Source organism: Leptonotus elevatus, chromosome 20, assembly GCF_054856555.1.
Source record: "Leptonotus elevatus isolate MCC_2025b chromosome 20, RoL_Lele_1.0, whole genome shotgun sequence".
NCBI lineage: Eukaryota > Metazoa > Chordata > Actinopteri > Syngnathiformes > Syngnathidae > Leptonotus > Leptonotus elevatus.
The window spans coordinates 9845928-9872243 of NC_141258.1; the positions used below are offsets into that span (position 1 = coordinate 9845928).

The window sequence follows — 26316 nt, forward strand, 5'->3', positions numbered from 1 at the left end:
TCACATAGTAACGACAATATGATGTATTTTCTACTTTCCATACAGTGAAATGGTGGAATCAACAACGTTAAGTGACAACTTATGTCCATAGGAATTGGGCAGTAAATCATATCAAAGTTTACAATATCACTGAGGATGTGCTCATAAGTTTGAAATGCCAGAAACAAAAATGAAAGAAAGAAAATCAATATAATTTTAGAAATGTTGAATGATCTGAGACAGTCACAAGAAGGAGTCATGTCAAATGACTTCTTTTTTTTTTGTACTGTATATTTGTCTTGTGCTAAAAGAGCACTACCTAAAACATAATGTATTTTCTACTTTCCATAAGGTACACTCTAAAAACAGTTGGGTCAAAAGTAACCCAATTATAGATCAAAAATGGACCGATCCACTTTATGGGTGAATTTGACCCAACTTTCTGAGTTGTTTAATACAAAATGCCCCCCCCCGACCAATATTAATGAATTGTTTAACACTGAAAGTCCCATTTTTTGACTCAAAGTTGGGTCAAATCGACCCAAATAGAGGATCGGTCCATTTTTGACCCATAGTTGGGTTAGTTTTGACCCAACTGTTTTAGAGTGTATAATTGTTGAATCAATGATGATCTATGTGAAAAACACGTATGTCAATTTTTTTCAATTTAATTATTTTTAAATTTTTGGGATGAAACTGAATGCAGACATTCCAAAAATGTAAAAAATAAAATAAAATAAAAAGTACATAAGTGTTTTTCACATAGCAGTGACAATATGTAATATTATAAGATGTAATATAATATAATAGTGCTCTTATAGCACAAGACAAATGATATAAGAGTATAATAACAAACACACAAAAAGCAACATTCTTTCCAATCTGATTCGTCTTTATTGATCAGCTAACGCCAAGCGAAGTCTCTCGAAACAAAATGTGACAATTTGCGTCAAAGATCAATCTAATTTCGTTGTTTTCCTCAGCTTCGGGTCCTCGTCTTGCAAGAGCTCTGCATATGTATGAGCCGCTTTTATACACACTTGTAGGGTCACGGGTGCTCTCCATGCACTCCTAACGAGCATCTCCGCTTCACTTCGAGTGTTTCGTTTTCATTATGACATTCTTTTGCGACGCACCGCTATGTTAAATCCGGCTAGGAAACATTAGCCCTAATCCTTAAACCAGGGATTTTTGTAGTGGCGTAAACCTGCAAATCAACGGCATGGTTAATTAGGTGACTATTCTTGGGTCTGATCACGTGTATTTGTTGAGTCAGTGGTGTAGATCCTGATGCATAATGCCCAAAACAAGCAGACAAACTCCACACAGGGAAAGCCAGAACGAATCTGCCCGACTGTGAATCACGATTAGCTCAAATGTAATGGCACCGTAAAGCAGACCGAGTAAGCACACTGAATCGCTTGCTATATATCAGCTATCAACACAGCTGTAATATACACTGTAGGCACTGTGACTACACACACTTTGACACTACAAAAATGAGCATAGTAAGAAATAAAAGCCAGCATCTCATCATAGTGGCAGTTCCGTTTGTCTCTTAGTGAGGTCAGAGGTGCTGTGTGATTTGGTCCAAGCCTCCTGGATGTTATTTATCCTTCCCATGAGGCGTCGCATAGATTGAAATATACGCTCCCATCGCCTTGGCTGAGACTTGGCCAGAAAGTCATGTCAGATGCCCCGCAAAGTCTTCCGTCCCCGCCCCCGGCATCATGAAAATGATTTCAAAGTCTTGGGCGTTAGAGGTCGCCACTCTGGGGTTCGGGTCTGGATTCCTGGTGGTGGCCGCGACCCAATCTCGGGAAGCGGGATGACGTTTTGGAGCGGGGCGTCTTGGGGCCGCCGCCGTCGTTGGTCTGGGGTGCATCCCTAGAAAAGAGGATTCAAATGAACATCTGACGCCGCATCTGCTGGACCGAATCATTCGCCTGTCCTGCCGGGACACTTTATTTATTTATTTATTTATTTAGACTTGAGTCAAAACAATGTTTTTGACATATAGATCGTTCTTGAAAAACATGAAATCAATGTGAATGTATGCAAATAAAACACTAAGATGGAATAGTTAGCGTTGAAAATGTAAAAAAAAACTGCATGAAACTAAATAGAACTTAAGAGAAAAATATATTGATCGTACTGACCTAACTGGGAACTGCACAAATCTCTCACCAGACTGTCTCAGTTGTAACTGAACAAACAAGTTGCCACGCAGCTCTAGATGAGTCCAATTGTGATCACTTACTTTTACTACAGTCTTTCTACAGCTAATAAGTGGAATTTTGTTTATCTGGTGGGTAAGCTGTGGAGAAAAAAATTTGACGTACTAGAAAAAAAAAGTCAGCAATTTTGGAACCAGCATGCCAATTTGAGTTTGAATCAGCATAAGTACCTGACTCAACAACTTTTATTTCCAAAGTGTAATTTCCATTAATAATCTGTCAACTTTCCATTTGAGATCTGATTCAACAATTGCTTAATTAAAAGGACAATGCTCTTTTAAAGTTATTCAGCAAAATCCAGCCGTTTTTATCCATCTCAGGTGGCGGCCATTTTGACATCACAGTTGCTCAGGGATCAGGCAACGACCAGTTGCTCAGGGATCAGGCAACGACCAATCACAGCTCACCTGTTTTCTGAAGCTGAGCTGTGATTGGTTGCTACCTGAGCAACTGCGATGTCATTTTCACTCGACAGCAAGTTGCAAAATGGCCGCCTTCTAATATGGATTTTTTTGTTGATGTTTGTAAATGTTGAGTTTTGCATATATATATAATAGTTAGTTAATAGTTATAATAGTTAATATGTCAAGTAAAAAAACTGTCTTTGTTTTGAAAATTCTGTAGAAAGACTGTCTTCTTAATTTTTTTTTATTAAACAGAAGCAAATTTATATTCAGCGGGATAAAAACAAACTTTTGTTCTTTAACTTCATGGTTAAAAACACACATCCAATTAAGTGGCAAAACCAGGTGCCATTTTTATGTTAAGCAGGGTGGTCGGTAGGTGTTAAATGTAGCTATTAAAAGAAAGAAAATGAAAGAACGTAATCAGTAAAGTGTTGTTTTTTTAAAGCAAGTAATTAGTAAAATAATTACGGTAAGTTACTTTTTAAATCACGTAATCAGTAAAGTAACCAAGGTTCTTTTTAAAGCAAGTAATCAGGAAAGTCACAAAGTTACTTATCAAAGCAAGTAGTCAGTAGCAAGTAATCAGTAAAGTAACTAAGTCACTTTTTAAAGCAAGTAATAAGTAAAGTAACTAAATTATTTTTTATAGCAAGTAATTAGTAACTTAACTAAGTGTCTTTTTAAAGCAAGTAATCAGGAAAGTCACAAAGTTACTTATCAAAGCAAGTAGTCAGTAGCAAGTAATCAGTAAAGTGACTAAGTCACTTTTTAAATAAAGTAATCAGTAAAGTAACTAAATTATTTTTTATAGCAAGTAATTAGTAACTTAACTAAGTGTCTTTTTAAAGTAAGTAATCAGTAAAGTAACTAAGTCACTTTTTAAAGCAAGTAATCAGTAAAGTAACTAAGTCACTTTTTAAAGCAAGTAATAAGTAAAGTAATAAGTTACTTTTTCAAGATAACAGTGGCAACGCTGGCTATAAGTAAAAAATTAGATGGCAAGTTGTGTCAATTAGACCAACATGAGTTTTTGGACATGTTCGCAGGAAAAGAGGAGACGGTGCCATCTGAGTTTACTGCCTCCATTCCCTGTTGCTGGCTTTTTTCCAAGTGAAGGCACTTGAGGTAAATCTTCAAATAACTTGCCTGTCAGTGACACAACAGATATCTGCGATCTTAACACTGCCAATTTCTCTTTCATAACTATAACCCCTCTGCAATGAATATATCAGCGCCATCGTTGTTGTTGTGTCCTGAACTGGCATCAGATGACTATCGGGATGAAAGACGGCAATGAAAAGACAGGACGGTGAATTAGTGAAGCATCTTGTAAGGAAGGGCCGTCGCTCTGCAGTCACCCTTCACCTTGTGCACAAAAACAGAAGTGCAAAGTGCTGCTTTGACAAACGGACCTGCTGTGAATGTTAAACTGACAGTCATTCTCATTGAAGAACCTTTACATTTAATTAATTAATTAATTAAGTAAGTAAGTAAGTAATAACTCAAATTAATTAATTAACTAATTTGCTCCCGAAAACGTATAAATACGTTCTATTTTAAATATTACCATGCTCCCAAAGACGGGTTTTTTTTCCCTGATGAAAGAAGAGACTTTTGGTAGGTTCCATGTTTTTATAGCAAAAAAAACGCAATATTCTGTGGACTTTGCAAAATCAAAATCAGTCACAATCCAGTAAAACAGCCGGGAGCGAAGGGGGTTGCTTCAAAGGAGATGGCTGGGAGTGAACGAGTTAATCTAATTTATTGAAATTTACTGTATGTGTAGTCTCAGTTTTAATGACTTGCTGTTGACCTCTTGGCCAGATCTTGATCTCAATGTTTTTTCTTTTAATCTGGTTAAATAAAGGTAAGACTTGTTTTGAGAAACTGCAAAAAACAACAACAAAAAACTTACTCTCAAAAGCGGGTGCGCTCATTTGCTCCCTAAAATGTATTCAAAAAAAAAAATCTATTTTAAATGTTACCATCGTCCCAAAAACGTATTTTTACGTTTTATTATGTTTTTTGTGCTAGAGCATAAGTCGCTTAAAACAATGGTAGTTATTACAAAAAACGGCCCGCGGGTGGCAGCAGAGTATAAGAGATCAGCCAGGGCCTTGTTGCAACTAGGTCTTTCACCAGTAATGTGAATGATGATGAAACGTAGCTATATTCTAATGCTAATTGCTGCAAAACGGAAACAGAAATATACTTTTTTTTTGTCCTGATGAAAGAAGAGACTTTTGTTCGGTTCCATGTTTTTATAGCAATAGAACACAATATTCTGTGGGCCTTGCAAAATCGGTCAAACCCAGTAAAACAGCCGGGAGCGAAGAGGGTTGCTTCAGTGAAAATGGCTGGGAGTGAATGAGTTCACATTAAGCACTGAAAATCACATTGCCAATTAAACACTGTAAACACCTGCACAAACCATACAAACGTAAATCGGACCTGCAAATGACACTTCTTTATGTTACATTGGATTAAGTATCTAAATATGTATATCAACTTTTGAATCCGATTTTAGCCTTATTTTTCTCTTGAGCTTGTTGTCACTGTATTGACCCGAATATTGAGCAGGATTACCAGCTTTGCGCGCCCTCGTCGAAATGTTATTCATTTGACTGCAGGGGAACATAATTACAGCAAGCAGGTACACATGCACACACGAGCTGCAATCCAATTGACAGGAAGAGGCGGGGCATAGCAAATAGTATATGTCAGATAAACTATTCCCTATTCCCACGTTTTCGCTGTCTTGCATGCGCAAACACACACTTGCCTAATCTTGCACATTTAAAGGTTGCATCCTCACTCTTAAGTCGAACGGCCACAAACGGCTCTTGACAGCAAAACAAAGGTCTTTTTTGTTATGTTTGTTTTCCCAAGGCAGCAGGTCAGAAAGACTGAGTCAATGTGTGTTTTGTGTTTTTGAATAAACCAAAACTATGAGGTAAACGCTGTTCTAAATATAGATATTTAATTATATATCTCACATATCTAAATGTAAATAGTAAAAATCTAAGTAAAATACTTTTTCAAGGATTTTCCACGCTCGTTAATGAACATAAAAGTGGACAAATATGGTTGCATATTTTAGTCCATTTAGAGTAATTTTATAGTAAGTAATTTGAAGTTAAAAACATATACTAAACAGTTTTAAAAAAGTGTGAACATTTAGATTTGTGTTGTGGTCATTTTTCTGCCACTAGGTGGCATTTGTGTTTCATGTTGGACGTTGGTAACAGGGACAGTACATTTTTCTTTTCAAATTCAGAGCAATTGGTATTTGGAACATGAAGCAACTCGTGGACTCCAGGACATTTTGTTCATTGTAAATTACAACTAGTCACCGATTTCCACAATACAATTTTTCTCATCTCATTCATTATCGCTAAATTGTGTTATCGTGACTCCTTTGCACAACATTGCATGTGAAATAAAGCATAAACAACAATGTTCTTACATCAATTGTATTTACATTTTAATGCCTCTTGACATTGTATTCAATGTTTTTAATGCTAATTAAGGCCTTAATTTTAGCAAAACCCATTTAACTCATTCACTCCGAGCAATTTTCACTGAAGCAACCCCCTTCACTCCCGGCTGTTTTACTGGATTTTGACTGATTTTGCAAGGCCCACAGAATATTCTGTGTAAAGTATATTGCTATCTGTTTCCGTTTTGCAGAAATTAGCATTTAGAATATAGCTAAGTTTCATCATTATTCACAAACCTGTTCAAAACACTGAGGAAACGAGCTTGTTGCATCATGGTTGATCTCTTATACTCGGCTGCCACCTGCTGGCCGTTTTTTGTAATAACTATAATTGCTTTTAGCGACATCTTCAGGTCATAGGCTGCATTAAAGCCTTCTGTATGCTCTAGCATTAAAAAGCATAAACAGATTTATACGGCAATATTAAAAAATATATATTTTAAGTTTTTTGGGAACAAATGAGTTAATGACTTTTAATTGTTATTAAACCCGCGGAAACCCCGTATATGTTGTTTATCATAAGCTTTGAAACATCAAACGCAATGCCGTCTGGGTAATCTGACTTAACACAATTTGCACATCAGCCGTGTCTTCACTCCTCTTAAAAGTCAAAAGATTTTTTGCATATCTTCATCTCGCATCTGCGTCAGATGAACCGCAGTCGAATCTCAGCGCCGCACAGTTGAATCAAACTCACTGTCACCGGATAAGTATTAACAACACGCACAGTGAAGATGCTAAAAAAACTGGTTTTGAAGCCGACATGTGCAGGTGGCGCGACGACTTCTTCAGCAGGAGGTCCGAGGCGAAGAACTTTACGTCTCTCATAAAAAGCTTCTCCTCTGAAGCTTTCTTTCCGTCTTTTCTTCACAGCTTCCTGCCTTTTTTCACTCACCACCGCTCCTTAAACTCTTCTTTGATTAAACTCAAAAGTGCCAGGACTGCTTAATAGTGTTTGGATGGTTGCAATTCTCGGCCAATTTACTTCACACACACACACACACACACACACACACACACACACACACACACACACACACACACACACACACTGATTCCCTCCACCGGTACCGATTTGCATTTTGGAAACTAGATAACTTTACAATTAGGTATAACAATCTGAGTTCTGCTTCTACTATACCTCACATTAAAGATTAAGCGATAACACTAAATGGATGGATGGACTAACTGTGGCTTCTCGTTTTATTTTTGAAAGTTAGAATCAATCTATTTTTGAGGTGGTCATTTAAATGAAGCCTATTCGATAAGAGAAGCCGGCAGACTTGAAGTCTCTCATTAGCAGACCAAAGACAAAAATTTATGGAAGAGAAATTTTGAAAAATTCCTAACTTGTGTGTTTGACAAACTGGTGGCTTTTACAGTAAAATTATTATGTCATCAAATATGATTCAAATGAGGTGGAGTTCAATACATATTTACGTCTCGAGATGTTGTGCACATTCTAGATGGCATGATCTTAACTTCATTATTCACTACTATGCCTAAGGCCCGACATTGATTTGTTTTTAGGTTGATGCCCGTGTCGATATTTGGCAGAAAAAAAAAAAAAAAAAAAAGATTACAGATTAATTTGCCGATTCATTTAAAATATATATAATGTATAAAATAACTTTGTTTTATATTGGAAATGGTACATTTGTGCATATATGATGTTTATGTGGATGTATAAGCTACGGAAGCATATTGAATTCACTTGGGAAAAATATGTTTTTTGAATATTTTTGTGAGTACTTTTCTTAGTATTTTTTCAGCTTTTCAGATTTTTTTTTAATGACAGGAAAAACAAATATATATATAAAAAAAATAATAATAAATCTGCTTCTGTAATAATACTCTGTTTTTCTGATTTTTTTTTTTCAATTTTTCCCCCCTGGTTTTTTTTTGTATTTCCCCAAAGTTTTTCAGATTTTCCCCCCTTGTTTTTCTAAATTATTTTTGCCTGTTTTTTTTTTTTTTTTTTTTAAATGTGTGTGTGCAGGGGGGGGGGGGGGAGAAAAACCTTAAAAAAAATTCAATAAACATAAAAAAATACACACACAAAATCAAAGCCCCCCTAAAAATTACTCAGAAAAACATGTCGTTTTTTTGTTTGTTATTTTGCAAATGAACGCAATAAATATGCTTCCGTAGTAGTACATACTTTGTAATTTTTGTTTAATCTTAGATTATCTGATGTAAATTTTCGTTTAGTTTGGGCAGGGATGGGAAGACTTTGAGTTTTACTGTAGTTTTACACTGTAAATGAGCGATAAAAAAAACAAAAAATATATTTTCAAAAAATAACTCACCTTTTGGTCCTCTAAATGTTTAACATTCTTCCTTAGAACGACATGAACTTAATGCCAATTTTCTACTTGTTTATAAAAAAAAAAACTGACCTTGTCGAGAACATGACTGATACCTCATTTTACACATGCCCCGTTTGCAATCCGGAAACATTTCTATTTCCACTTGAAGATATGAAAGAGATATAATTACAGAGCCTCTCGATGGGATAAGCTAATGAGACTTGTGTGCTTTGACTGTTTAGCGGGGCCTCTGGCTCCATTTCCATTCCACTAGATAATAATATTGTAATGCTTCTGCTTTAATAGCAAGCTCTCATTTTAGTTTGAATATTTTACAATGATATATTGATTTTAATGAACAACCTACTGCTCTTTCTTCCCCACACCAATTTATATCTTGGGCAGCACGGTGAGCTTGTGAATTTCGCCTAGCAACAAGTGGTTGTATAAACATGCGGCATTGCCATTGGAAGAAAAATGAGAAATAATAGAGACCAAAAAAAGGAGCACTGGAGTTCTGGAGGTTGGTCACCGTTCATATGATCTTCAAAGTTTTACCCACAAATCAAAGAGCACGTGTCGTGTGTGTGTGTCCACTCACAGACAGAAAGGCAGCAGAGACAGCAGGGTCTCCTTGGTGGGACGCGCCGTGAAGTCTGGCAGCGTCTGGATCACTTTGTTCATGACCATACGAAGGTAGCACTGCAGCTGCTTCCGCCTCTCCTCCACAAACTTGGCATCCTTTAGACACACACAGTTCGGGGAAGTGGACTGTAAAAAATGGGCATGTGGGAAGACGCATTTACATCTGACAATGCGTACACAAAAGACAAAGTGATAAGGATGCATTTGGACAAGTCTCTGTCGATTATTTTATAGATGAATCCAAAATTGACAGGAAAGCAATGTGTGTGTGTTTTTTGTCTACTTTCATGGAGGACTACAAAAATCTGATAATTTTTACAAATGAGAAGTTGAAATCCTGAGCATTTGGACAAAGTCAGAACTTGTCAAAATGCGTGGGGGAGGGTGAATCTCTCCATCGCATGTTGTTTCTTTAGGAACGCTACACTTACCTTGCTGTCTTTATAAGCGTTTCGCATTGTTCGGCAGAGAGCCGCCGCCATTTTACGTCACTACGCATGGAGTAAATAACAATGGCGGCGTATGTCCAAATAAAGTTTCTACAAAATGTATTAAACTGGAAATGTTTTTTTTTAATGAATCTCACAGTTATGTTAGTAACAACCAAATCAATAATATAGAGCAAACTTTCAGGGTTCCTTTAAACAAAAAAACAACAAAAAAAAGGTGATATAACTGAAAACATGTAAGTTCGATTCCAAATATTACCATGTTCTCAAAGACGTATTTATACGTTTTTTATGTTTTCCTTTTTTTTGCTAGAGCATACAGAAGCCTTTGATGCAGCCTCTGAACTGAAGAAAATGCTTGAAGCAATGGTAGTTATTACAAAAACGGCCAGCAGGTGGCAGCAGAATATAAGAGATCAACCAATTTTATGCATCAAAAGTAGTAGTGGCATCAGTAATTGGTATTGTTGACTACTGTATCGAACATCCCCAAATGCATTGTGATGCATGTACAGTATATCTAAAGGCAATGTAATTAATATTATTTCTCTCCAAGAAGCTGCAAAAAAAATAATGATTATTAAATGTTACACATCATTTCACACCAAAGCAGTTTCATTAAAACCCGTGTTGATTAAAAAAATTAATAATTCAAAGACAGTATGCGAAGACAAACCGTGCTGACCGGAATTCCCTATTAAGACAATAAATAAAACATTTATGGTTATTTTGCCATTTGCTTGCTGATGCAGAAAGGAAACGAGCGCATCCAGAAGTCCTTCATGGTGAGAAGCACTGCAGGCGGCGGCATGGAGCCACATGGCCCGAGCTAGCATGGCTAATCGTAGTCCAGCAAAGGCTCAGAACAAAGCCCGGGCAAGGCTCTGTTTTACTGGGACAAACAGCCCTCGCCAGCTGAATTGAAATTGAAACTACTGCTTTTCTTTTGATCTCCAATCCAAATCCCAAGGACACTTCTTCATTGGGCCGACTCAAAAGACGCTCTTCAAAGAAGCGTTTGTTGTGCTGGGGATGTGGAACGTGAAGAAATGCTCAACCGAAAGGACCGGGAGACTTCGTTAAACTTGCAGGTGTTTAAGCTTTGAGACAAAGTTGCAATTTAAACATATTCATAAACATTCCGACAACAGGAATGTGGTTATCACCGCTTCACAATGAAGTCGACGACTCACCCCGTTCTTCCTCAAGCGGATAAACACATTTGAAGGAACAAAAGTAAAACTAGAATAGCCCTCCAATGAGGACAAAATATGAGGTATATGAAATGGATGGACAATACTAGAATAGCAGTCTCGTTAGGCTAAAAGTTAAGCTAGCTCGTGGTTTAACTAGGTAATAGAATCATTTGTCTTAAACACACGATGACACGAGAGGACTGATTTGCACCTCTTTTTTTTTAACTATTGGTTCCATTTTGACTAAAAACACAAAACTGAAAAATACTCAGATGCTACGGATTAGCTTTAGCTAACAGCTTTAGCTTCTGTCAACCAGTACTGCACAGTGAATTCGCCATATAAACGCAACGCAGACGAACTTGCACCTCCTCGAGTGAAAATGCTTTTATCTTCTTTGCGAGTGCTTGTTTTTAATTCCACATGGCTCGGATTCCTCGAGTAGAACACAAATGCTCAAGTCCAGTTTCCAAGCTTCACAAGCTAGCTCGCTAGCTTCACCTCAGGTCTTCGTTGTAAAGAAACAAATCAAGAAATAATCCAATTAATGTTGCTTATATCACCATGTTTCGTGTCAATATCAAGGTTATTATAGTTCACGAAAATAACTAAAATTAAAATTGAACAAATATTTTCATCAACAAAATTAATTAAAAATGCTTCTACAAAACAGAAACGAACATCTTACAACTACAATTGAAAGCTGAAGGCCTTCACACACGCTACTGACATTTTTTTTTTATTCCTCCCACTTTTTGACACGCTTCTAATCCTTCCTCCGATTCATCTCATTCCAATTTCCACATACTCCAAAAATTCACACCAAGTTTTTTTTTTTATTCCAAAATATACGGTTTTCCCATAATTTAACATTTTTCACCTAAAAATTACCCATTCATTCCAATTAATACTTGACTTGATTACTTTTTTCGGCGTTTCGGTTTTCGGCCAAAAAATTTCATTTGGGTGCATCCCTAATATTAACCAATTAAAACCAGTTAAACACAATTTCTCCAGAAATGACAAATGTCGAGTTTAAGCAAAAAGGTTTAATTTTTTTTCAATGAACTCATTCACTGCCATTGACGGCTATTGATGTCAAAAATTCATTTGAACTATTTATTTTAGTTTAACATTTTTTTCACTTTTGTTAACAAGATTATGAAAAACTAGAAAAAAAAATATTGTACATTTAGAACATATATAAAATTTGTGATTAATTGTGAGTTAACTAGTGAAGTCATGTGATTAATTATGATTTTTTTTTTTTATAATCTTTTCATTTTTTTCAAAATTTTTATCACCTGACGCGATTTAAAAAAAGAAAGAAAAGATTATAAAAACATTTTTTATTGTAATTAATTGCATGACTTTATGAGTTAACTCAGGATTAATCACTAATTTTATATCTGTTCTAAGTGTACAATAAAAAAAATCTCGGTTTTCATACTCGTATTAACAAAAGTGTGGGGGGGAATGTTAAACTAATAGAAATAGTTAAATAATATTTGACGTTTATAACCGTTAATGGCAGTGAATGAGTTAATATCATAGTTACAGAAAAAGGAAGGTCAGTTGTTTGAGAATTGTAGTACTAAAACTAAAAATGAAAAATGTCTTATAACCTTGATCTTTATACGCAGATGTCCATCAAACTCTTCAGGAAGCTTTCACCGCACTGGTCAAAAAGACAGTGAAGAAGTTTGAGAATTGCTTTCGGTTCACTGTCAACACAAGTAAGAGAGGATGGAGCCAGGGGAAGAGCAAGCACGCGAGTCGTGCAAATCTGATGTGTCAGATTAGGCCGCGCATGCCAGTGTGGGTTTCATGCTCTACCAACACATGACGGGACACCCTGACTGCTTTCATGGATGTCAGAGGAGTAATAACCCTAATGGACATTGTGACAGATTCATCCTCTCGTGGAGAGCGAGCGCTGTAGAAACCAGGTGCTTGCTTGCGGAGAGGGCCAGGCACAAATCAATGTGGCGCGGGTTCAACTCAACCTATCCGCTTCCATCAAACAGCAATGCTAAGCGCTACTCATCCCTCGGCTCCTCCCATCCTCGTATGACGCAGCCCGAATCAGTCCATCATTTCAAGTGTAGGTGCCAGCACATGTTAAACATGTAGGCGGAGCAGAGCTTAAGGAAAACATCTGAGGGCCTAATTCTGTCAGCGTACGCCCGCAACACCGTTCGTCATACATGTGATAGTCAAATCACGTATGTGAGAGGACAGCTTGTCATGTATGTTGCTCTCAACCTCTAAAAGGCACTGCTAACATGGTTAGATACTTTCACTGTACACTTTGTGATGCACATTTTCCGTGCGTTTTTCTTCCATGAATCGGATTTAAAAAATACGTTTGAATTGCCATACTTTTTTTTCAAAAACAGAACAATCGACAGTGCACACAATATACATGAATTATTCATTTTTCATGGAGGATGGCAGAAATCAGAGAGCATTTACTGTCGAGGTCAACTTCAAATAAAAAAGATGTTGAAACGATTCATCGAATATCAAAAAATTATCGATTCAGTTGATAATCGCCTAGTTATCGATTAATCGTTGCATCTCTACTTGACAATTTACAAGCATGCACGCAATCCAGTAATGCAAGGAGTTGCCAACACACTTTCAATAATAAATCATCTGCTACAATACCAAGAGTAATAACTAGAGCTGCGAGCACTCTCGCAACCCTGGCCACGTTGGGGTACTGACACATCCGACAAGAACTCTGTAAAATATAAATGTCTCCGGCAGGCCTTATGTGAGTGCTAAGTATTTGCCCAGGTTGAGACCAATGAAAACCGCATCTTTTGTCTTCGCAAACAGCGCATCGCCATAGCAACAGCGTGAAACGAAATAAAACGCTCTCAACAATAGTTTTTCCTAACCTGGCAATCTTTTCCCCTTGTGTGAAGACGATTGGCTCAATTCTGTGGGAGGAGTTCATTAAGGTTCATTAGGTTTAGCATATGACTATGAAATACTTTAATTTTAATTTTATTTTTTTACATAGGTTCAACCAGGGGTACTTGGTAAAAAATTATAAGGGGCAGAAACTGAGCCATTTTTAACTCATTCACTGCCATTGACGGCTATAGACGTCAAAAATTCATTTGAACTATTTCTATTAGTTAGTTAGTTTTTTCCACATTTGTTAACAAGAGTATGAAAACCTAGAAAAAATGTATTGTACATTTAGAACAGATATCAAATTTGTGGTTAATTGTCTGACGCCCCTAATTTTTAATAATCTTTTCTTCTTTTTTTTAAATTAGGGGCATCAGGCGATTCATTTTTTTAAAATTGTAATTAATCACATGACTTCACTAGTTAACTCACGATTAATCACAAATTTTATATATGTTCTAAATGTACAATTAAAAAAATTCTAGCTTTTCATACTCTTGTTAACAAAAGTGGAAAAAAATGTGAAACTAATAGAAATTGTTCAAATGAATTTTTGACGTCTATAGCTGTCAATGGCAGTGAATGAGTTAAGAACGTGCACAATAACGTATCTGAATGTTTGCCCCACTTTTAGACCCGTCGTCGTAAACAGCGCGTCGCCACGGCAACAGCAGAAAAGATCACAAAGGGTCCAGCGAGTCATTCATAAAGATGGAGAGCGGATGTTGACTCATAAAAGACTCGCACCAATATACGGGGGCCTTGAAATGGCCATGCGGCAGGAAAGAGAGCACATTCCCACCCGTAAAAGCGCACACAAACACAGAATGCTGGATGTCACTTCGGAGCGAGGAAAGATAAGCACAGATAAGCAGAAAAGGGACGCCGTCGATGGAGAAGACGCTCCGACGTCGTCGCATATGCTCAGTGGATTTCCTGGCAGCTTTACGCCATTCAAGGAAAAACACTCCTGATAGCTCATCTGAAGAACTTAATGTTGCCCGGCAACAAGACGTTTTAGGCGGGAAAAGTAGTTCAGGAAATGAGTGGACTTTTGATGGAGTCGGAAACTTTGAAGCGCCTATTCTGCAGTTTTTTCGTTCTTTGTTGTGGATGTCATGTGGGGGGGATTCATCTCTTCAAACTGGAACATCAACACCAGCCATGATTTGGACCCGAGATCAAAATGAGAGCGGGTAGCGGGGCTGAACTTTCTGCTCTGTCCACGCCGTATGTAAACACTCGCCAGCGCGCAGGTTTTCGGCCATGCATAACACATCACAAGCAATTGGGAAACGCTCATACAAGACCTTCACAATGTTGCCTTTAAAAAAACGTGAGAACACGCGAGTTACGTAACAAATGGAGACGACATGCTAAGATTGGTTAATAATTCACTTTGTAGTTTCTGATGAGTTAATCAGACCACAAATGAGACTTGTGCAAGAACGTATTCATTTCAGGGACTTTGACATAATATCGCTTGAATTGAAGCCATCAAAAGATAAACAATGATTTTCATTCGTAGACACGTTGCATACTTAAGTCATCAACTTCATTATTTTGTCAATAAGCATCAGTAATTGCAATCACCACTCTGCCTCAATATCCCGCCAGGCGTACAGTTATCCTGTTTAAACACGCCTTTCTGCCAAGATTTCATTATTGAATCATCAGCGAGGAGCGTGATTGACTGATCACTTCAGTATGCTTCTATAAACGGGATCAACCAAAACAAACAAACAGCAAAATGTGATTTGGAGTTTTATATTTTCAAACATATCTTACACTTGGATGTCAAACCCCAAAACTGCCATCTGTCACATTTTTAAAATGAAAGTACTTTGTTTGTTAGATAGTTGTAACGATCCGATTATGTGAAATCGGTGCCGATCAGACGTTTGAATTTTCAGACAAGTCAAGGCTAAAATATGTTATTTGTTTACTTGATTTGAACCATTATGTTTATATTTACAAACATATCCAACACTTGGATGTGAATAAAAATGCATAATATTTCTCCTGTAACTCATTTGCTCCCTAAAACGTATAAATACGTTCTATTTTAAATATTACCCTGCTCCCAAAGACGTATTTAAACGTTTTTGTTGTTGTTGTTTTTATGCTAGAGGCTTTGATGCAGCCTCTGAACTGAAAAGGGCACTTGAAGAAGTTAGTTATTACAAAAACGGTCAGCTGCCCCTAAGTGACCAAATCGTTTACAACATGAACAGCGCTCCCAATAGAGGCACACACAAACAAGGGCAAGGCAGTCTAAAATAATTTCAATAAAATAGATTCTGAATCGTACTAAATGAGAATCGCGATTCTTATGAATCATTTGATTTGATACATTTTATACATTTGTTAATTAACATAAAAGTGGACAAATATGGTTGTAACTAGTTGATATAGTAATTTTATAGTAAGTATGATATCAAGTTGAAAAGATATACTGAACAATCAAAAGGAGTGTGAATTTGTGAAACATTGAGTCAGATTTGTGTTGTGGTAATGTCTTTTCTGCCACTAAGTGACATTAGTGTTTCATGTTGGATGTTGGTGACAGGAACAGTACATTTTTATTTTTGGTTTATGAATTGGTATATGAAAATGTAGCAACTCTTGGATTCATCGCCGATAGCCCTATATATGTAAATCGTGTTCCATGTGAAAATCAAACAAAACTTTTTTTTTTGTGCAAAATTAGCACAAAAACAACTTTTAATAGCCATTAAGGACATTTTGTAAACTGTCAAAACACATTCATTATCACTCAATTAATTGCGAAATATATATATATACGTCTAAAAAACTAGAGCCAATTGAAATAAGTTGATGTCATTTTTTGACTCAGCAGCCCAGAATTACCCGGAAATCAAGTTGAAAACATATACTGAACAGTCAAAAGGAGTGTGAATTTGTCAAAAATTTAGTCAGATTTGTGTTGTGGTAATGTATTTTTCAGCCACTAAGCGGCATTAGTGTTTCATGTTGGATGTTGGTGACAGGAACAGTCTTTTCTAATTCAGAGCAATTGGTATATGGAAATGTAGCAACTTTTGGACTCATCGCCGAAATTGTGTTCCATGTGAAAATCAAACAAAAATTATGCAAAATAGCACCAAAAAATGACTTTTTGTAGCCATTAAGGACATTTTATAAACTGTCAAAACACATTCATTATCACTCAATTAATTGCAAAAAAAAAAATTCGATATCTCAAAAACTAAGAGCCAATTCAAATAAATTGAAATATCTTTGGCCAAACATTGATGGCCAGTGTCATCCAAGTCTGGAAACATATTCGCTCGTTAAGTGTAGTCAAAGAAGTTTGTGCAGCAGCAGCAGCGTTTGTGAGATAAAGCAACTGCATAGTTCAACTTTCACAGCTGGACAGTTTGGCCTCAAGCACCAGGAGGTTCGAGGCTAGAACGTTATTAAGCTCATTATCAGCAATAGAGATGCACAAATGAGGCAAAAGGTAACAAATTGCACCGGGGCCACTCATACATGGGCAAACAGGTCAATTCGGCCACCGGTGAGACAATTCATTTCCCTCAATTACGCACGCAGAATAGTGCAGACGTGGAGAACTGCTCTAAATAATGGAAGTGTTTAAGTGAAGGCCATTTGGGGGGGGGGGGGGGGGGTCGGACCGTAAAGCCGGTTCGGAAACGAAGGCTGGAGGCATAAACAATATGTTTTATGCAGGAGGACTTAAGCAAACAGCGCAGATCGATACGACAACAACACTGATTACAAAATATAACTCTTAGTGTGTATTTAACGTTTAAAAAATAATAATAATCACAAAACAAAAGCTTGTGTGGAAAAGCACTTATCGTGGCTGCAACCCCAGTGGAGCAAAAGGAATCATCTTACATTATTAAACTGGGTCTGTATTAATTACACCGGGCAAACCTCCAAGAAGCAAAAGAAGATGATGACCACTTTCACAACCATATCGATTTTAAACATCTTAAACAATTTTTAAAATGTGAGAGACCAAATAAAGGGGGAAAAAAGAAAGCGGTGGCTAGGGCTGTGCAATTGATCAAAATTCAATTATGATTGCAATTATTACACTCCGCAATTACAAAATTTGTATAATTGTAAAAAAAAAAAAAAAAATTCTATGATGATACCGGTTTTTTTGTTGCAAATTTGTCAATATTTTTTTTAAATAATACTCATGTTGCAATGTCAAATTCTATAGTGAGCATACTTGAGTTAAAAATTTGCACTTAAGCGATCTATTGAAATTGTTATTTATTCTAGGGCAATTCAGAAAAAAGTGTATAGCATGTTTGTTTATAGGAACGCATACTTGAGTTTATTCCTTTGCACTTATTTTTTTAATTTTAAAATAAGTAATTTTATAAAATTGTGTTTGGTCCAAAAGCAACATACATAAATATAGTGTTTCAATCAAATGTATTTGTCTTTAATTTTTTTTTTTGTGCACATTTTCTTGTTTTGTACCAAAAAATAATTATTACCAAAATAAACATGATTAATCATTTTTTTCATAATCGAGCAGCCCTTAGCACCATCGTGAGTCTCCCGCCCCAAACCAGTACACCAAGACTGACCGAGAAGAACGAATAATAGTAGAAGAAGAACTAGAAGGGGCTATGCTAATGCTAACGGTTGGCTAGTCTGGTAACTTACAAACACTGCAGTGGCAAACTCTTCTCCCTATCATTTTTATTGTCGTGAATGACAGACTCAGCACAAACAGCGAGAGGAGTCCAAATTAATCGACAAGTAATCGATTACTACATTAATCGACGACTACTTAAGTCATCACTTAGAGCCAATGTTTAACTTCAAATCACCCAAATCCTCTGATTTCAGCCTCTCAATAATAATTCGACAAGACTGCTGATCGAAAGAAAAAGAAAAACATATTCCAAATAATGCAACATGGATTTTTTTTTTTTTTTAAATAAACACATAGTGAGCGAAAGATTTTTTCCTGAAATATTACTAGAAAATGGTGACACATTATGAAGCACTATTCTAAATTGTCATAATGAACAAATGAGAATTAAATGGATGATTTAGTGGGGAAAAAAATAACAACCCCCACAAGTTTGAATTGGATTTATAGAATAATAAGTAAAATTATGGTACAAATATTATTGGCTAAAGGCCTGTAAATGGTACTGTGCAGAATATATGAATAAATATTTTTTTGCACAAATCTATACTATTATACTATACTACATTTTGAGCAATTTTCACCAAGTGTTGAAAATGATTGCCCTACAATTAAACCCTCAACCACTTCATGATCCCCTCAACGATTCCCCACCTTCCCAACAAGTTCCTGATGAGTCCCGACACAGCACAAGACGGCAGATTAACGGAAGAGCCGGATGGCCGCGCGCAAGACGCCTGAGAAGGCGTTAGCGCAGATAAGCTCGGAAATGTGTGCGTGCGCATTTATAGGTCAGATTTCGTATGCGTCAGGTGCACGACCCGTTTCCATAGTATTCCGTGCCACTTCATCCTCGACGACTTTAGCTTTGTCGCTCTATGCTGTCAGTCATCTTGAGAAGTGTGTGCGTTATAACAGGCATGATGAAGACGGCGGCCTGATCCGCGTTGACGTGCGCGTACTGTATCCTCAACACGGGGCAAAGCAAAGAGCAGATATTCAAAGTGCAGATAAAAGAACTTGGGGAGCTTTTCCCTCTCGCTAGCCTGACGTTACATTTTTGAGTTATTAGATGGAGTGCATATGCAACACTTAAGAAATGTTGTGAAAGTGAGTAAGCACTAGAAATAAGCAGAAAGGCCAAAAGTAAGTGTAATGCACGTTATTATAAGAAAATAACGGATTTTTAAAAAAAATGCTAAAAAGTTAGCTACCATTTGACCAACTCATTGATGCTTAACCGCCAAGTTTATAAAGGCTTATAAACCCTGGAACTATTTACTTGGTTTTTCAATTTGCCAGACTCAAACTCGACTATAATTGGTAACCTGTGAGTGTTTTGTTTTTTCTAAAACAATATTTTAAGTGTATTGCATTCACTTCAAAATCTCAATTTTTTTCCGAGTATTTTTTGAGGATTTTTATGTGTGATTTATTGAATATTTTTTTCTGTTTTTAAAATATTTTTTCAGTTTTTCTGAGTATTTTTTTCTGAATATTTTTTTTTTAAAAGAAAAGAAAAAAATCTGAAATACAGAAAAAACAATTCAATAAAACAAAATAAAAATACTCAAATTAGTCAGAAAAACATACGTAAACAAATGTAAGTAAATGCAATATGCTTCCATAAAAACAATTATTTTCTGTTTTTTAAACATTTTTGCTGTTTTTCTGAGTATGTATTTCAGTTTTTTCTTCTTCTGTTTTTCTGAATTTGTTTTCAGAATAATTTTTTTAATCCCAGAAACGAATATCTACAAGATCTGAAATACAGAAAAAACAATTCAATAAAACAAAGGAAAAAAAACAATACTCAAATTAGCCCGAAATACAGGTGTACCGTAAGTAAATGCAATATGCTTCCATAAAAACAATTATTTTCTTTTTTTTCTTTTTTTTGCAGTTTTTCTGAATAATTTATTTCTGTTTTTTAATTGTTTTTTTGAATACTTAAAAAAAAAATCCCAGAAAGAAATAACTTTAAAAAAAAGAAAGAAAGAAAAAAAGTCTGACAAGCAGAAAAATAATCTCAACAAATTAATCAGAAAAACAGGAGTACTGCAAGTAAGCGCAACATGCTTCCATAAAAACACAACACTGACTTCTTTTTTTTAATGTGAGTTTTGCACAGAATGTTTTGTTGAAAGGTGTCATGGAAGGTCAATGGTGATCAAAAGGAAAAAAAAGTGAGGGAATGAAGTCTGAGGACAAACGTGTCATGCTACAAAGAGAATTAAAAAAAAAAACCTGTAGCGACACCAAAAAGGCACTTTGCTGGAGTTTGGAAAAAAGTGACTGTGTGATTAATATTTGAAATCTTTAGACTGTGAGTAATCGGCTTCTACAGGGTATTTACTTTGAAAAGTGTCATTAGTAGTGCTCGTGATTAAATAATTGCCCAAGTGATCTTCAGATAAAGCATACTTTCAGAAAATCATGCTCAGAATTGCTTAAAAGGCTTTAGTAGGATCATTTAATTGTCTTTAGAAATGCAAATTTAATAAGATAAATAAAAACTCCAGTTTAGCAAAAAGACAACCCTCCTACTTTGGGGTCTCATTTCATATGTAAAGCAATTTTAGGCTACCTTGGATAATAATGATTAACTCATTCACTCCCAGCCATTTTCACTGAAGCAACCCCCTTCGCTCCCGGCTGTTTTACTGGATTTTGACTGATTTTGCAAGGCCCGCAGAATATTCTGCTCTATTGCTCTAAAAACATGAACCTATCAAAAGAAAAATTTGAGTCTCTTCTTTCATCAAAAAAAAAAAGAGTAAATTTCTATCTGTTTCTGTTTTGCAGCAATTAGCATTGGACTATAGCTAAGTTTCATCATGATTCACAAAGCTTTTTGCAACATGGCCCTGGCTGATCTCTTATACTCTGCTGCCACCTGCTGGCCATTTTTTTGTAAAGACTACCATTGCTTTAAGCATTCTCTTCAGTTCAGAGGCTGCATCAAAGTATGCTCTAGGATTAAAAAATGTATAAATACGTCTTTGGGACACTGGTAATATTTACATTTGAACGTATTTATACGTTTTTGGGAGCAAATGAGTTGATGTGAATGTGAGTGTGAATGGTTGTCTATATGGTAGGTGCCCTGACATCAACTGGCGATCGGTCCATGGTGTACCCCATCCTTTGGCCGGAAGCTAATTTGTTCCGCAACAAGGAGTGGCCCAAAATGAGGGTTATAATAACAGTCCGCGTTGAAAGATTTCAGCCTTCTGGGAAATAAACTGCTGTTTGATACGCGGGGGATGAGGAGGTGGGACAAATAGTTGCAGTGGCGGTGGGGGGGGGGGGGGGGCGTATTTGTAAAGACATTGAAGCGTTTTTAAAAAGGAGAGCAAACTGTGTCGGTGAGGAAACAATGTAAGATCGTCTCACATCAAAATAAAAGAAAATCAAAGGCGGTGGCATACAAAGGGAGAGGTGATTTACACAGCATGTGGACTGCAGGAGAAGGAGGAGGAAGATCTACCTAGAAAAAAAAAAAAGCATTGCCTCAATCATGCTTGGGAATATTTCTGTCCACTAAAAACGCGTGGCCAAATCTCCTCTCCGACTTCGAGACGCGGCCTGACTGCTGACTTCCAGATGTTGCAAACCAATAATTCGCACAAACCACCTGTGAAATGCGCCTTAGGGGCGGGCTTTCAAGGACACAATGATAGCGGCGGTCACTGCCACATGCGGTCATGTACCAAAAAGCACACACATGCCACACGCGGCGCGCATGTGTGCTTATCTCGCTTCCTTTCGGTTTCCAGCCATGAAAGTGGAGAGTCTTTGAAGGTGGCGAGCTTGACCGCAGCTTTTGGCCATGGCGGCTTCAAATCCGACCAAGCAGAGCATCCAGGTCAGAACCAAATTAAGGTTGGACAAGGGAGGACGGCGTGAAAAAAAGGCTGCTGACAAGGAGGACCATGTGGACCTCAGGCTGGAACGGGAACCCGTGAAGAATGTACGGAACAGATGCAGAAAATGAGCAATGTATTTCTTGCAACTATTTGGTAGTTAACCCCATTTCATTACCACTTACTTTCTACTGCAGTGTGTACACCTTTTATAGGCTGCTATTGTTTAATGATCCCAACTCGCAACAGACACATCATCGCTCAAAGTGTCAATTTGTGCATGTAGCATCTCAATGTGAATGACTGGCTACACAAAAGCTAGTCATTTATTATACCGACTGTGCGCAGTTAAGATAAACTGAACATCCAGCAATACTTCATCAATCCACTCGATAGAGCAAATTTCATGTACATACGCAGAAACTAAAACGTGCTGCTGTGCAAAACTCACCTGTTTGGTCATTTTTTGGTGCTGGGTTGGGTATGCAGGTATGCCACTTATTTTTCAATCAGCATAGAGTATATCCACTTCTATCCATTGTTAACTAATTAATCGCACAATATTCCATAATTAATCGCGGTTCTACTACTCACTCCTATTCCCTACAAAGCTTGAGTAAAATCTTGGAAATTGTGTATAATTATTCAATAGAAATTGTATTTAGATTAAAAGACCGTTCTAATAGCTTGACAGGCATCTTAATTATATTCTTCTCAAAGAAACAAATAAAATGAATAGGGGTGTCAGACGATAAAAAAATGTAAATCGTAATTAATCGCATGACTTCAATAGTTAATTCATGATTAATCGCAAATTGTATATCTATTCCATAAATGTACAATAAAATTTCATTAAAAAAAACATAAAAGTGGGGGGAAAATATTAAACTAATAGAAATATGGCATATTTTAGTCATTGATAGTCATTTCATAATCATAAAATTGAGTTCAAATTAAAAAGATGTACTGTACTTTAAAAAAAACAAGTGTGATATTGATTTGTGTTGAAGTAATTTTCCCGCCACTAGATGGCATCATTGCATTTGTAAGACCGTGACAGCTCAGTGCATTTTTCTATTCATATTAAGAGCTATCTAATCTTTAACATGAAGCAACTTGTGAAATTCTGCGCATTTTTTAAATGGTCAAATACAACTTGACTCCAGTCGCCACAAATGTATGCATTATCAAATGTACTGAGTTAACTGAGTTATTTTTTTAAAACACTTCAAAGATTTTAAATTAATCTCCAGTTAATGCTTTAATTTTGACAGCCCTAATATATATGTATACCATTCACTCACACTTTGGCCATGCAACACGTGAGCTCACCTTGTTCCCGATGGCTTTCTTTGGCGGAAAGTTGAACGCGTCCACCTGTGGAAACTGGGACCTCAGGCGGTTGTGCAGCTCCCTAAACTCAGTATAGCGCCTGTACACGTTCCACTCATTGTCCAGGATGCGGATGTAGACCTGAGGAATACACGGATAAAGATCAATTAATAGATAGATTTAAAACTAATGCAAATTAAAATCTTGCATTTGATAAACTTGTCGTTAATGTTTCAAATAGCCTTGCGGGAATCAGAGGTTGCAAATGTTCTCTCATCGTCTCGCTAACATAATGCCACGCAGAGATAGAGTCTGTCTTTAGACGTGACAGCTCTGCCACCATTTCCACGCGCCATTAGCTGCTTTATTCACACTCACAAAAGAGAGGGGGAGCGCAGAGAGGAGACAAAATGAGCCTATTACAAAGAAAAAGAGAAGGAGATGGACTTCTGTTTTCAGGGATGAAAACCAGGATGAGAGATGAAATGCTTTTTTTTTATTTTTTTTATTCAATTTCAAAACAGGAGTTAATACAAAAGTTCTGGACAGTGGTGCTGAAGCATGGATCGTGACAAATAGTAGCCAGTTAGGTGAGAAAAATCATGTAATTTCTGTATGACTTTTAACTCATTCGCTCCCAGACATTTTTACTGAAGTAACCCCCCTTCGCTCCCAGATGTTTTACTGGATTTTGATTGATTTTGCAAGGCCCACAGAATATTGTGTTCTATTGCTAAAAAAACATGAAACCTACCAAAAGAAAGTTTAGAGTCTCTTCTTTCATCAGGAAAAAAAAGTAAATTTCTATCTCTTTTCATTTTGCCGTAATTAGCATTAGAATATAGCTAAGTTTCATCATTATTCACAATTCTATTTAGAAATGTGAGTAAAACAGCTTTTTTTCTAAATGGCCCTGATTGATCTCTTTTGCTCTGCTACCACATGTAATAACGTTTGTGTAATAACTACCATTTTTTCAACCATTCTCTGCAGTTGAAAGGGTGCATCAAAGCCTTCTGTATGCTCTAGCATAAAAATAAAAATAAACGTTTAAAAACGTATAATTACGTCTTTGGGACACTTATAACATTTAAAGGAGAACATATTTATATGTTTTTGGGAGCAAATGAATTAAGGATATAAGCGGTCAGATCACAGAAAATATGGAAAGGGGGTTGTTTTTTCCTTCTTTTTTTCCCATCTATGAAACTCAGGGCGCTAATTAGCGAACCTCCAGGCTCCCTGTTCTGTCTCTGTTGGTCATTACTTTCCATGTTTCTTGGACGGGGCGTGACTGTGAAGGCAAATTGTGTGTTTTAACATACTTGGCCAATAAATCGGATTCCGATACGGAGATATCAACTGCATTTTGAGGGATGACTGTTTATTTCATTTCAATCTGCATTCATCCCCTTAAGGCAGACTACACATCGAACTCATTGGCAGTCAACCATTCACGCTAACATTCACACAGCCCCCGACCCCATAACTTCCCGCGTGGGAGTCCGGCGGGTGAAGCGTTACACCAACAGTGACTTCATTTCACTCTATGTCTGTGTAAATCTTTGATATAACCCCGATGCTGATGTAATAAGCCAGCAAGCGTCCCTTTTGACCCTGTTTTACATGTCAACAATGTGCTCAGATAAGACACCTGTGGGATGACTGAGTGTTCGTGTGTCACTCCCTGATCACCCCCCGATGTGCCAGAGATATTACAAGAGCTTCATCAAGCAATGACGGGAACACACTTGAGGGTTTACATGCAATCAAACCTGGTGTGTTTGTTATGTGCTTCTATGGCACTTTGCATTTATTAGTATCATTCCAAAGGGGGTCATTTTAGACTACACTGGTACATGGACCGTCATTAAGTTATGCTCCCGGGCTCCTGCCGTTGCTGTGATGTAGAGTTTGCATCTAAGATGTTGAGGGAAAAGCTTGATGGCAAGACATGTCCAGAAGATAAATACGACATAAAACAAGAGAGATGCATTATTGTATTAGAAATGGGGAAAAAGACTGCAAAGTGTTACCTTGGATTGGGCTTTTTTTTTTTTTGGTGTGCAGTACCAGCGCCCTCTGGTGGTCAGTTGATTAGTGCACTTTAATTTTAATTAGGCATGTTTTGGCCACCTACGTTTACGACCCACGTTAATTGCCAGATGAAGTCGAACATAACACGTTTGAGATCCTCCCTAAATTGACTCAATTCACAAATGTGTGTGTGAGTTAGTAAGTGCCTCAATATGAACTCATCCACTGCCATTGACAGCTATAGAGGTCAAAAATTCATTTGAACTATTTCTTATTAGTTTAACATATTTTTCCATTTTTGTTAACAAGAGAATGAAAACCTAGTTGTTTTTTTGTACATTTAGAACAGATATAAAATTTGTAATTTAATCGTGAGTTAACTAGTGAAGTCATGCGATTAATTACGATTACACATTTTTATTGCCTGATGCCTCTAATTTTTAAATAGTCTTTTCTTTTTCTTATATATATTTTTTTTTAATTTGTAATGATCTTTTTTTTATAAGGAAAAGATTATTAAAAATTAGGGGCGTCAGGCGATTAAAATTTTTAATCGCATGACTTTACTAGTTAACTCACGATTAATCACAGATTTTATATCTGTTCTAATACTATTACAAAAAATACTCTTGTTAACAAAAGTGGGGAAAAATGTTAAACTAATATAAATAGTTCAAACGAATTTTTGACGTCTATAGACGTCAATGGCAGTGATTGAGTAAAGTGTTACTCGTGATTGTAGGTCGTTTTTTTTTACAATATCGTGAGC

General features: G+C 36.7%; 1 protein-coding gene across 2 annotated transcripts in view; it reads right to left on the reverse strand.

Moving 5' to 3' along the window:
• Positions 1 to 836: 836 nt before the first annotated feature.
• The window catches only part of snx29 (sorting nexin 29), a 117932-nt gene continuing 92452 nt past the window's right edge, over positions 837 to 26316 (reverse strand). For both annotated transcript variants that reach the window (XM_086064830.1, XM_086064829.1), the window contains exons 19-21: positions 23511 to 23651; positions 9033 to 9172; positions 837 to 1866 (exon numbers count right to left, since the gene is read on the reverse strand). In XM_086064830.1, coding sequence (XP_085920956.1) covers positions 1737 to 1866; positions 9033 to 9172; positions 23511 to 23651 — 411 coding nt within the window. In that variant the 3' untranslated portion in view covers positions 837 to 1736. The remainder of the gene's footprint in view (positions 1867 to 9032; positions 9173 to 23510; positions 23652 to 26316) is intronic.